General features: G+C 46.3%; 1 protein-coding gene across 1 annotated transcript in view; it reads right to left on the reverse strand.

The window, feature by feature from the left end:
• Positions 1 to 69: 69 nt before the first annotated feature.
• NUP98 (nucleoporin 98kDa) overlaps positions 70 to 13496 on the reverse strand; it is a 40424-nt gene continuing 26997 nt past the window's right edge. Inside the window, exons 21-33 of the mRNA XM_009334358.1 lie at positions 11505 to 11681; positions 10570 to 10723; positions 8977 to 9397; positions 7913 to 8142; positions 7330 to 7599; positions 6551 to 6708; positions 6173 to 6316; positions 4538 to 4680; positions 3746 to 3967; positions 2553 to 2794; positions 1889 to 2043; positions 1310 to 1421; positions 70 to 736 (exon numbers count right to left, since the gene is read on the reverse strand). Of these exons, the coding sequence (XP_009332633.1) occupies positions 519 to 736; positions 1310 to 1421; positions 1889 to 2043; positions 2553 to 2794; positions 3746 to 3967; positions 4538 to 4680; positions 6173 to 6316; positions 6551 to 6708; positions 7330 to 7599; positions 7913 to 8142; positions 8977 to 9397; positions 10570 to 10723; positions 11505 to 11681 (2646 nt within the window). The 3' untranslated portion in view covers positions 70 to 518. The remainder of the gene's footprint in view (positions 737 to 1309; positions 1422 to 1888; positions 2044 to 2552; positions 2795 to 3745; positions 3968 to 4537; positions 4681 to 6172; positions 6317 to 6550; positions 6709 to 7329; positions 7600 to 7912; positions 8143 to 8976; positions 9398 to 10569; positions 10724 to 11504; positions 11682 to 13496) is intronic.

The raw sequence follows: 13496 nt of genomic DNA on the forward strand, positions 1-13496 counted from the left end.
CGCTTCTGACCTTAGTTTCTTCTCCCCCCCCACCCACCCACCGAGCAAACTTTTAACATAAAGCCCCAGTTAAAGGTTATCCGCCGTCAGTTCAGGTGCCAAAGGCTCATCGGTTTACCAAGTGCAGCCCCAACAAAGCGGGAGCCTGCCCACGGAAAACTGTCCCAGAACTTGCTTCACCATCCTCTGCGCCGTAGCGAAGGGAGCGGAAAGGATCTGCCAGGAGACGAAGCCCACACCGTGCCCCCCTCCACAGGTACAATCTCACCTGCAGACAGGTTCGGCAAGAGGTGCTTTATTGATTCTAGGAAAATGTTGTGTGGTTGAGGGTGCCAGCCAGCAAGGTCCAAGCAGTCTCAATGCTCCCCCAGGTTACAAAAATTCCTGCGTTAGCCCACATACTAAAGCTGTTTTACACCTCTATGGAAAAACCTGCGTGGCTAGAGGTTGTTCGCCCTCAGAACAAGGGTAAGGGTTAACAAATGGTAAAAACTGTCCATCCTGGAAGGGAGTCTTCCTCAATGCGTCACTACTGTCAGCTCCCGTAGGTAAGACTGGGTGAGGCTGCGGAGCTCCTCCAAGGCATAGTCCTCGGGCATAGGCAGCCGTCCGATGTGGGGAGCGAGCAGGCGAAGGGGGACGCGCTGCAGGTCAGGCGTGGAGTCGGAGACGGGCTCTGGGGCGTGCTGCAGGCTGAGGACCACCCGCAGCAGGTTAGCAATGCGCTTGGCCATATCTGGAAAGAGCAGGAAGAGGAGTGTTTCTGCATGCTCCACACCACGCTCCCGAGCGGGAGCCAGCACCGAGCACTTCGGAGCTCACCCTGCAGAGGGGTGAACTTGAACGGCGACTCAACAGGGAAGTTTGGAGCAAAGGCATTTGGCTGGGTTGGTGGAACCATGCCCTAGTGTGACCTGGCCTCGCCTCGGCTCCAGCAGGGAATCCCCTCTCCCCGTACAGACTTCCTCCATGAGCAGAATAAAAATTTGGCCTTATTCCTTAGACCAGACTGTTTTCTGCAAGTACGCTCACGCTGTATTTGGCACTTGACGGCTTATCAGGAGGCAGTTGCAAGAGACCAGACACTGGGCGCCACATCAACCAGGCAACAAAAACTGCCTGAAATGATGACCAACAGCTGTACCTACAGCTGGAGCAACACTCGGCTCACCTCCCCAGCCACAGCCTTCCTCCTCAGCACACGCAAAGGGACAGATACGCCGGCAGCCCAGGTGACAGCCGGTACCAGCTGCGCTAGGTTGTAATACCGGCCTTCCCAGTGGGCTGCTAGATATTGATGTCACCGTACCTGACTGAGCCAGACGGTCCTTCGCGCTGTGGCATTGGATCTGCTCTATCCTGTTGCACAGCGACGTCACTTTGGTATGTAACCGCTCCAGCTCGTAGGTGGAACAATCCAGCTGAAAGCAAAGAAGAGAGTCAGCCTCCGCGTCATCCAAAGCCCTTCAGCAGAATCGCCTGCGGACTGCCCGAGTTCACTAAGCCAAATCTACCCAACCGAAGACAATCTACGCTAAAACCTGTTTGAAGTTTATACCTGAAACGGGGGAAATGGGAAGTCTGGAACTGAATCGGAGGGGGCTGACATGCAGACTCCCCACTAAGTGGCTAACTGCTAGTGTTGCTCCTTCTCCTACCTCACTGTCATGCTACATAGAGCATGTTTGCAGGGCAGAGCCCATGTCCTATTGTGACAGTATCTACCAAATCCCTCTGTATTTTCAGAGATGCACCATATTCTGTTTGCCAGTGTCTGGCAAAGGGAAACACTACCATTAGCACTGAACAGCAAGAGGTTATTCTAAAAGCAAGAATGTGTACGAGCTTCCAAACTGCAGGGAAAAATACAACTGGTTTAGTCTGTTACCTGCTGAATCCTATCAAGCATCTCAATAACACGGATGTAATCTAGGTAGACCAGTCCTGCCATTTCCCAGTCCTGGATGAGTGCACTACGCTCTGGAGGGGCAAGATCTTCCAGGAATCCTTTTAGGTACTTGTAGTTTTCATTAATAATAGCATCTAAAGAGAACAAACATGTCAGTAACAGAGCAAAAGGGTTTCTTACAAGTCAGGTACACTGACTGTTAAAGAAAAAGCGACTAATGGACTGTACTCTCAGGCAGTTTTGTAATTCCTTGACACTGTCAGCCATGGCCAGAAACGCTTACTTGATTTATGACCTACAAAAGGCAAGTCTAAGGCCATCCCATTTCCAAGAGTAGGGACACACATAGGATCGGGGCTCCAGGAATGCTACCGCTGCCCTTGTTCCCTGAGGCATTTCTGGCACAGGAAGGTGGATGTGCAGAAGGTTAAGCACTGCCCTTCTCACGTGTTTGCAGCGAATCATCACCACACCGGGTATCAGGAGAGCTATTTTGAAACAGCCAGCCACTCTCTACTAACCCCGTTGCTAGAAACACAGCCCTACCCCTTCGTATTATTGAACACCCAATGACTTTTGTTCCTACAGCATTTATGTTGCTGTTCGAAAGACAGAATGAAAAAAATTAGGAGAGTAGACTCACCTGAGGCTAAGTGCCTGACAACCAGCTTGTGACACTGGTTCCAGTGCCCAGCCTTGAACAAGAAGAGGGCTTCTTTATGTTTGTCGCCCTCCATCCTTGCTCGAACTGCCTTTGCTTCATGAAGCCACTCCGGGGGGACGCAGAGCCCCTGCGTCAGAAAAGTCTCCTTGGCCCGAGACTCTGGCGTCTCAGAGAGAACGCAATGCCGATTCAGGAGTTCACGCACTGCCTTCTCTCGTACGCTGGGGGAAGAGAGGACAAGGCCTTACTTCAGCAAGCGGTCCTTCGTATCACTCCATCAGAAGATACGCTTCCCTACAAGCGGCCGAGGACTGAACGAGGCAGCAGTGAACTGCATTACACTTACTGGCGATGGCAGAGGCACAGGCCTAACAGAAGGCAGAAGCCGGCCTCGCCGGGCCTTGAACAGTCTTACTGTAGGGTGCTAAGAAAAGGTCTGAAACCAGTTAAATCACTTCAGTACAGGTTAACCACCAAGAAAGAAGCCATCGCTAGTGTTCTGTAACATCTTAAATGTTGTAAGCTTAAAAACATTTAAGTACGATCCAGGCCCCTACAAATAATACACAGGCTCTATCTGAAGTTATCGGCTGGAAAAAAATTCAATTGCAGTGTATTAATGGTAGCTGTAAACATTAACAGCAAGAGACACCTTTCCAGAAAAGATGCATTATTTACAAGTTTAAGACAATTTTTTGTTAAGTACGTATCTCACAACAGAAGCAAAACGTGCATTTTGGTGATTCCCAAGCTTTCCTTTCAAACACACTTGCTTCTGTTCAGCTCCAGTAGGAACAGTTGCAATATTTTGCATTAATGATGTTTTCAGGACAAGCTCTTGAACATTGTAAGTTTGCTGAGCCACAGACAAGATACACAGTCCTAGGATATCAAAGTGACTACGAGATCTGCTTCTATAGCACAGTCCAGGAGCTATTCATTACAATACAATACTATTTGACAACTAACAAGACATTTAACTAAGCAGAATTATTCACGCCACTTTGTAATCCCAGCACACAATTTTTTACAAGTGGCATGAAGTTCTCCAGCTGTGACGTTCCAGTTTAATGTGAGAGAAGCCATGATAATTATTGTATACCTAACAGGCCTTTAAAACAGACAACACATTATTTTCAAGGCAAAAAAACCACCAAAAATCTTTTACTCACTGCATATCAGGCTCATGCAGCAGTATAAAAACAGCCCATTCCCAAAGGCCTTCGCTTTCCAGCTGGGCAGCGTAGCTAGCATTCAGCACTCCTTGACCCTGCTTGTACAGATGGGTGTAATTCAGGGCTCTGAGCACCTCCCACAGGTGCCAACTGAGACGATAGTCCAGAGGGTCAGATGTTACGCTCCTGGGATCAAGCAGCTGGTCAAGATTATAGTGCCTGTAGGAAAAATATTTGCAACATAAATGGCTAATTGTGTCCACATAACAAAATCAGAACTTGGTGCTACCTAGTTCCTTCCCTTCACCCTCCTCCAATTATTCCATGTATGTGATTTACATGGGTGTGGGTTTTGGTTTTGTTTTTTTAAAAAATAAAAAGAAAAAAGATAGGAGCAACTGTTAAAATCCTTTTGCTCTTCTTTCGAGTCTGCATCCAGACTGTCACAACCTTCTCTTTTGTATGTGCTCCTCCTGCAGGTTTCTCAATGCCTTCAAAAAAAGGCAACTATGATGAAGCATGATTACTGCACTCTTCAGACACAGGAAACACATACAAAAAAACCCCTCACAAACGTGCTCCAAAGCTTAAATTTCATCATCTATACGACCACCAGCAGTGAGAGCGTCACCACGTTCTGTAAGGGTGTACATGCAAGGCAGATTTTTGACTACTGTCAGTGGTTCAGTAAACACTGAAGCTGATTTCATACCCCTGGTTTGGGAATTCAAGAAGTCACTGACTGATCAAGATTTTTCTAAATAGCTTTTGAACTATTTACCCATTTACCTGTCACTGTAGAGCTTTAACAAATGGAAACAGACATCTCTCAGAGGTCTTCCTGCATTATCGTCTTCTTCAATTACACAACCAGCGTCTTCTAGGTAAGGAGGCAGAGGACAGCAGGCATATTTTTCACACTCTGGTGTGTTCTAAAGAAAGAGTTTTAGAAGTAAGTTTAAAGACAGTACTCTGAACAAAACTGCACTCTGAATTCCACACAGCTCAGCAGGCTCACGAGCATGTTTTCTGCTTCAAAGTAGAAGGTGAACCCTACTGCAACCTGCAGTTAAAACTTACACACCGACTATATACTAACGTGATGCTAAAGAGAAAAAACTAAATCCAAAATGCTTTGGCAGGCTTAATTTCATCTCACACTGAGCTCTTAAAAGCCACTGTGTGGGGGTATAGTCAGCTCTCGCATACACACAACTTGTATTCCTGAATGATTTCATAGCTGGAAAACCACACATGACTCGATCAAATGAAAGACGGTGCATCCCTGCAAGCTTTCTCTCCCTCTGCAGCTAAGCAGAGTCTGGACAGCTAAGCGAGCGGCACCGAGTCGACAAGAACCATTTTACAGGGCACTGAACTGCAAGAGAACAGTTGTCTTTCATACCATCTAGCCAGTCCGGGTCACCAAAATCCTCTTGACATTTTCACTGCTGGTGAGAACACTAGATCTGGGTTTGGAAGAGCATTCCACGTCCTGCTGGTTTCCAGTTATTAGCCCTCCTACACAAGTTCTGGAAATGAGCTGTATCCACTTTTCCACCACATCATCAGGCTGCAGGGAGACCACCCCCACGTTCTAACCTCATAGCATTACCTTGAGTTCAAGTCATGATAAAACTAAAGCTTGGTATTTTGAAGTGATGAACACTTTATACTGACATACCATGTACAAAGATAACACTAAATATTCTTGCAGCATTAAGCTGGTGCGTATCAATTAGAAGTTACCAGACTTGGGCTGTACTTGGGCTATCTTTGGGCATACAGATCAAGGGCTGAACTATCTTTAGTTAAATGATTGAACACTTTTTTCAACAGAACCCTTTGTCTTTCTGTATACAGAGCCTGACAGCTCTACAGCAACAAACAAGGCTTTGCATAATGCATGAAGCCACACGCTGTCTGTAGGACAGCTTCCACGCTTGCTGTAGAAAGAGCGTGTATAGTATTAATCATCACATTGGGAAAACTGACTGGCTACCTAGCTCAAATGGCCCTCCTGCTGCTGGCCACTACCTATCCTCCTAATTCTGTCTAGCCGTCAAACCCCTGGAAACACTCAATCAGTGGGAGATAATGCTTCAAGTAAGTCACTACCAGAACACCCCAAAGAGCAGGTCCTAAGCTTCTCGAGTGACTAGAATTACCAACGGGTTCAACCCCAGTGCTTTACTCCTATTCCAGTGGGGGAAGGAACGCTCCTATCAAAGTGAACTGCTGCAAAAACTCTTCACTAAAGCTGGTGAAGGAATCCGATGCTGGGACAACCGAAATAATGAACCCGTATGCAATTCCATACTCAGCACCTCCGCAGCGACACTTGACTGCTCACAGAAGTCTCAGTGCAGCATCAGTCAGTGGTACCGAGTAAGATCTCCTTTTACCCAGGCGTGACTGACCTACCTGAAACGCTGACTCGTACATGGCGAGTGCCTTGGAAATAGAAGCTGTTGGAGGAAGCAGGTACCAGAGGTGGACAGCCATGCAACGCTTCCAGTCCAGCAGCGAGCACACGTTGATACTTATTCTCTCTGATAACTGCCACACCTAAAAGAAACAGATTACTAACTTTAGTCAAACTTATCACACAGTGGTCGGTACCTACCAGGCATGCAACAGCGAGAGGTTACATGAGAAAAAAAAACAAACCAACATGTCACCACCTTGTACTCCTTTCCTGCTGTGCACCACATGCTGTGGTTGAGTGCTACAGCTTAAATGTACCGCTGTCAAGAAGGGGAAGCCAAGTCAGTGACAAAACAGCCGAGTAACAAAACTTACAGGCTTTCCTGCAAGCAGGGCAAAGATCCGCAACCTCTCTTCCTGGATGAAGCAGTCTGCCTGCAGCCTGTGCCAGTCCACCAGCTGCATGGTGAGGAGGTCCCGAGTGGGCTGGCTACCTGCCAGCTGGGAGAGGAGCAGAGCAAGCCTGTGGTCACCTGGAACAGCAGACACCAGCACATCAGGCGAATCCTCCCGTCTACCAGGGCCACAGCCCTCTGTTTCCGAGTTGTGGGGCATTTTGCTCAGCCTACAGCTGCGCAATTGTTTTTTTGTGCACAATTTCTTATGAAATAAACCACTGCATAAACACCTACCAGAACGGGGGCAGGGGGGGAGAAGACGAAGGAATGGGAAGGACAGACTCTCCAAAGGAGATAAACGAGTGGAAAAGATTTGAGCTGACATAAAAGACCAACATGAAACTAGCCATTAGGCTCTGAAAATACAAGTTTTTAAAACAAATGTAAAGCGCTTAACAGAAGCTCAATTAAAAGTAACAGTATCTCCTTTCAAAGGAGATACTACGCAAAAAACCAGTTCCAAATGCAATACAGCATCACTTCCTAACTCCAGGAGAGCTGACAGATAAGCCAGCGTAAATATGACCAGGTACTCAAGCAGCAATTAGACAAGCCAGCCCCACCTTAATCACTGTCTGACAAGGGAAAACTCCGTACTCAGAGTGGCCAGTTACTATCAGAGCTCTCGAAGTTTAAATTCTCTTTGTGTCTCCCTTCCTTCTCCCCCCAAAAAGCTGAGAGATTTAAGCATCTTACCTGACTGCTGTGCCAGCCTGCAAGCTTCACCAATTCTCTTCCCAGTAAGGCAGCTGAACACAGCCTCTACGTGATTACCGTGTCGGGACAAAGAGACTTCCTCCTCAATTCGTCCTGCAGCAGTCTCCGACAGCCAGCGGGAGAAGGCTTTCCTGCGCTCCAGGGCTAGGATGTATTCACTGGGTTCCTCCAAGCTGGCCTCTAACTCTTTCAGGTTCCCCCAGATCGCTTCACATAAAGTCCATGTCAAGTACCAGTGCTTCACAACAGCTGTCAGGACAGAGTTATTCAGTCATCAGGAATAAAAACATACAGAAGAATAGAGAGGACTCATATAAGATTATAAGCATAACCTTGTAGGATATCTTAAAGGATATCCTACTGTTACAAGTCGATGCAGGACGTCAGCTAGCTCCCCAAATGCAACCAACCATGTTTATGCTTTCAGAAAGAATGCTGAGGTACCGTCAATTTTTCTGTTTTATTCACATTTCACTGCTCTGATGCAACCTGAAGTTCATCTGAACTGGACAGTTTTCCAGATTCACTATCACCACTGTGAAAAGAATTATTCCACACTCACTTTCTGTCACAGCAGGATCCTCGGACGCCTTCCTAACCCAGTCAGCATAGTCGTGAATCGCAGAAACTCCTGGGTTGGGCGCTAGAAGAGGACAGTGTTCATCCATATGGACAGTGCTGTGTTTCAGCTTTATCTCCAGAGGGATGAGATACAGCTGTTTGTCTCTGTCCATCTTCCGTTGTTCTAAGCTCAGCTTCTCCACATGAACCTTGAAAGAGGATTCTGGGAGTCTGGAGGAAAAAAGAAGATAAAAACAGGTAGCAGTGTTCTGAATCGTTCTCCATGCGAGTGAACTGCACCCATCACGGAGCAGCTGCATTGTGCAGCTTGTCCTAATTTTAACACAAAGACAGTAAGACATATGATCCAAGGTCAACAGCTAGGTACGAAGAACCTAGTTACACAGTCTGGGATTCAGAACCAGACTTTGGCAAATAAACCTCACGGAACTGGGTGCTTCCAGCTCTCAAAAGGCAATTAGCGCACCTTACCATACCCCAGTGCATTTTGTGAGAGCACCTCATTCTCTCAGCAAATCAGATATGCTGGAGAACATAACTGAACAAGCTTTTTGGAAGACTTAAATGGTAGAACATCTAGCTATATTCCAGTCAAGTTTAGGCATGGAGTTACACAGCCCGGGAAAGGTCTGTATACTGCTTTATATACAAGCAGAATTGAAGGCATCTGAATTCAGAAGCTAAACAAGAAATTTCTTGGGTAGTGCAGATATCCTCAGGGGGATTCATCAGCAGATGAGAAGCTTCCTGGACAACAATTTTGAACTTCCTCTCTTTAACCTTTTGCTGGATGACAGTGCTATTTACTTGTTAAAAAAAAAAAACCAACTGCTCTTACTACAACATTCCAGTTCTTTGAGATACAGATTTTTGTGAAGTAGCAACCTGAAGGAAATCTCCATGGCTAACATGATCTTTAATCACTTCTGCATATCAGAAGGAATATTAAGCTGAATTTCAAAAAGGTATCGACCTACAGTCAAGATCCTTTCAAATGTGAAGACAGAATATGTCAGAACCATCCTGAAGGAAACTACTACTCACAATTTTGGAGCAACAGGAGCTGGCAGAAATCCATATTCCACGGACTCACACTGAAGATCTTCCATTTCACTTGATCCACTCAATTGATCTCCACAATTGACAAGTGTCCAGTTGGGTCCCCAACCAACACGAAACGAGCGCCCCATGAAGAGTGCCATATCCATCAGTAGCTTCCCTTTTCCGTAGGTGACGGACTTTTCCAGAGGTACAAGCCCCTGCTGCCTGCGGACACCGACGGTTTTCATCTGTACCTCAGGGACCGATGGTGGTACAGAGAATGCAGACGCTAATGGAGAAGTCGCCGACCAAAGGGCAACAGAAGGGGGACTGCTCGAAGTCCTTGGTCCCTGGAAATCTTGCAGAGCAGCGCTCGGCGGTTGGAAAATTACATTAGCAAATTTTGACTGCAGCAGCCCACCAACTAGAGGGAAGAAGCAGGAAGAACGCTTAAGTGAACGGGGTACTCACTTTTCAGGCAGTACGTTTCTGATATTTTAAAGGTATTTTAGTACTTGAGCAGCCAGTGAAAACATTTGCCATGGTTTGTGACGGTAACGCATAGCTAGGCATGATTATTTGCAGTACCGAGAACCGCAAAACCCACCATGCACAGCCCGAATTTGCATTACCCAAACAAAAGCACACGGTATTATACCAAGAACAGTACATACACAGTCTCACCCCAAAACCGGCAGTTTCCAAAGGAGTCACTAATTTAACAGATATTGACATAGTTAGACCATTAGAACAGAAGCATCTCACAGAGAAAGTAGACACTGATTGCTATTAACAGGAACGGGGCTGAAACCGTCCCCACAGAAACATCTCAGGTCTGCCCATTTAATTCAGGAAGCAACTCCATGCTTGTTATTAGAGGTATTATTCCTATTGAAATCACCAGTTAGTGGCTGCATTGGGTGTAAACAGCAAGGTTTTGGTAGCGGTGGGGCTGCCGGGGTGGTCTCTGTGAGAAGAGGCCAGGGGCTGCCCTGTGCTGGACACAGCTGAGCCCATCAGGGGAGTCTGTGGCACCTATGAACCAATCAGCAAAGTTGGTGGTGCCTCTGTGAGAACTTAAAAGAGGGCAGAAAATGCCACACAGGCAGAAAAAGAAAAGTGAAAACAGCAGTGTGAACACCAGGTCAAGAGAAAGAGGAGTGAGCACAACCCCCCCATTCCCCCTCCCTGCTGGGGTGGGGAGGAGGTAGAGGAGTCAGGAATGAAGGAGGGAAGTTGAGCCTGGGAAAGGGTAGGAAAGTGTTGTTTTAATTTGTCTTCGTTTCTCACTACCCAAACCTATTTTAACTGGCAATAAATTAATTTTACTCAAGTCAAGCCTGCTTACCAGTTACTGTCACAAGCAAAACAATCTCCCTGTTTTTATCTCAACCAATTTTTCATCCAATTTCCCCCCACCCCAGTCCTGTTGAGGAGGGGGAGTGAGAGTGGCTGGGTGGGCATTTGGCTGCTGGCCAAAGCTAACCCACCACAGTGCACAACTGTTCTGCCGTATCTTCAGCCAGTGATAGGATTTTGCCTGTCAATATCAGAACTAAACTCTTTCTTCACACAGTATGTGGTTTCTCACAATACCTGAGTATCTTTTTTGTCCTTGTGATTTTGAAATAGGGAGCCTCGGAGAACAGATCTCTTGAGAAGTATCCATTTTTACAGGTTGCTTCCCAGGATAATGATCCAGGATCAAATCTAGGTCATCTTCATCAGCAAGTAAGGAAGCTTTCATAATCTAAAAAAGCGATTAAGTCAAGCCTGCGAATTAGTAATCGCTCTCACAGCAGCAGCTAGCTGATCTAATCAGCTCCTTTCCCAACCAAGATAACTTCTGCGTGTTGCACATGACCAAACGATGCACTCATGCCGCAAATATTTCAAGTAACAGTGAAGGCACACAGTTCTGGAGAACCGAGAGCAAGCTTGTCAGTTGATGATAAATTTTTTACAAATTACTAGTTAAATCAGTGCCACAGTTCTTGTTAGGATGGGTGTGGAGTCCCAAAATAATCATGTTTTCTTAGATCTTAGCTCTATCTACTTGTTTTTCAGCTTAAGTACTAACTCCAGGACTATTTTTTCCTTACAAATTATTAACACAGGTAGAAGTCCGCAAGTGTTCAAGGTACTATCCTTTCACCAAACAGGTAAAAACATCAACACCAAAGCCCAAATCAAGACCAGTTAACCTGTTACCTTGTTTTCCACAAACTGGGCCCAAGGCAGTCCTGCCTAGGTATTAGTTTAGCTTATCACATTTGCAAACGTTTAAGTGTGGGCAGTCTGAATTCTAGCCTTAACACCATTTTCATTTCTGCATTAAGCTTTTCATGTCTATAGAGGTTTACCACAGAAACACGTTAAGTCTAACGCGTAAGCTTTAATCATACTATAGGTGTGATGTATAGTTTATTACAAGTTGGTATGTAAGTACCCTTGGGGAGGCAAACTGAGAGGTTAGTGAGAGTGACTACAAAGTCCTCTCTTTCAGAGAGGGGAAATAGCAAGACACTCACCTGCAAGACATGGGGGTTAATACCCAGGGTTGACACGATGTGAGTCGAAGCAGGCACAGCCTCCTGCTCTTCTGTCATCTTATCTTCTACGGTGGACTCCTGGGGAGGCTCCTGGGTGATGTCTGCCATATCGCTGTCCAGTTCCACAACCCTGCCCAGCTGCTCCACTTCTGGGGTCTGCAGACACACGCAGAGGCCATGTCAGACAACAACAGATTACAAGAGTTTGCCGAGAAAGAGTATTTAATAGTTTCAACAATCACCTGCAAATGAAGCGGAGTACTCCCTTGCTTGTGTCAAGACTCCACATTAAGTTTAGGGATGAATATATACAACCTATTCCCGTTTTCTTCAGAGTTGTAAGATAACAGTGCAAGTTACAGTGAAGGAGAAGTCACGGTTTAGTAATGCCCTCCTGAAGTTCACCAAGTTCTGCCATTCAGTTTAAGAAACTATTCTTCAGCTTTCCATTTTTCATGTGACCAACAAAAAGGAAGAGAGTTTTGTGCATCCTGCCTTTCCCCCCTTCTCCCTCAAAATGCTATCACACAAAGAAAAGTTTCCTGTGCCTAAGTTCAACCTGGGACATTTTAGATGACTGAGCAACCAGTTTAAAAGTAGCGATCCTCCAGCATTATCAACCACCGGTGGTACCACACGTTAAACAGATGAGTCACTGTAACACTTGCTCTGTTTCCCCAGCTGTGACATAGTACAAATTAAAAACGTTGAGTTTATTTTCCACAAAGAACTTAATAGAAGTTTTAAGTGGACACGAGCCCCTTCAAGATCACAGAAGACTGGGTCATAGAGTGTGTGTGTGCACATGCATATATGTGTTTTTTTTTTAAATTTTAAAGCAGGACACAACTGTCATTGGACTGGAAAGTTGTGGGGTTTTTCGAATTATATTCTACTTATCACTAGCACATCAGCAGTTAGAAAGTTAAATATAGTAGTTCTCTTCCAATCTGCAGCTCAATTTCTCATCTCTACTACTAGTCCAAGGCAGGAGGAAGAATTTTATTATTTTTCTGAAGGCAATCACGTGGCATCACCTTTGCGATGAGCCTGAGGTGACCTCTACACACCTTCAACTGCTTAAGACAACTTGCACTCACACTCCAAGCAGGGCCAGAAAACATTCAGCCAGTACAAACAACGAGCAGACATCAGAAATTACCTCTGACCACTGTCATCGCCTCTAGTTCTGCCCAGCTTGCTGACCGTGGTGACAGCAGCGAGCCCCCCGAGCACCCGGTACCAAACCACAGAACGTGACAGAGCACTGCAAGCCATTCAACTCTTTGTCAGCTCTGCTACCAGAAACTGTTTGAAAGGACAAAAAACCCTGGAGAATGCCATTCATCCCTGGTATTGTGCAGCTAACAGGCCAACCCGAAAGAAGTACCTGGCCCAGGAGTAATCAGCCTGTGCACCATGTTAGCTGTATGGCCTTCCGGTGGTTCCGGATGGGCTCTAACCCCAAACCTGGGCTCCAGTCTAACCATCCCCTGTTGCTTAGATATGAGTGTCCCGTGAGAGATTCACGCTTACAGCTTACTTGGTTTCCAGAAGCAACAACGTACAGACTGCTGAAGCAATGCTCTGGAGCAATGCATATATATGAGCAAGGAAAACCCAGAAGGCCAATGGTATCCTGGGCTGCATCCAAAGCAGCGTGGCCAGCAGGTCGAGGGAGGGGATTCTGCCCCTCTGCTCTGCTCTGGTGAGACCCCCCTGCAGCACTGCGTCCAGCTCTGGGGTCCTCAGCATGAGAAAGACACAGAGCTGTTGGAGCGGGTCCAGAGGAGGGTCACGAAAATGATCAGGGGGATGGAACACCTCTCCTATGAGGAAAGGCTGAGGGAGTTGGGGTTTTTCAGCCTGGAGGAGAGAAGGCTCCAGAGAGACCTTATTAAGGTCTCCTTGCAGGGGGGTTGGACTAGATGACCTTTAAAGGTCCCTTCCAAACCCAAATATTCTATGATT

This window comes from Pygoscelis adeliae, unplaced genomic scaffold, assembly GCF_000699105.1.
Source record: "Pygoscelis adeliae isolate BGI_AS28 unplaced genomic scaffold, ASM69910v1 Scaffold841, whole genome shotgun sequence".
In the NCBI taxonomy this organism is placed as follows: domain Eukaryota; kingdom Metazoa; phylum Chordata; class Aves; order Sphenisciformes; family Spheniscidae; genus Pygoscelis; species Pygoscelis adeliae.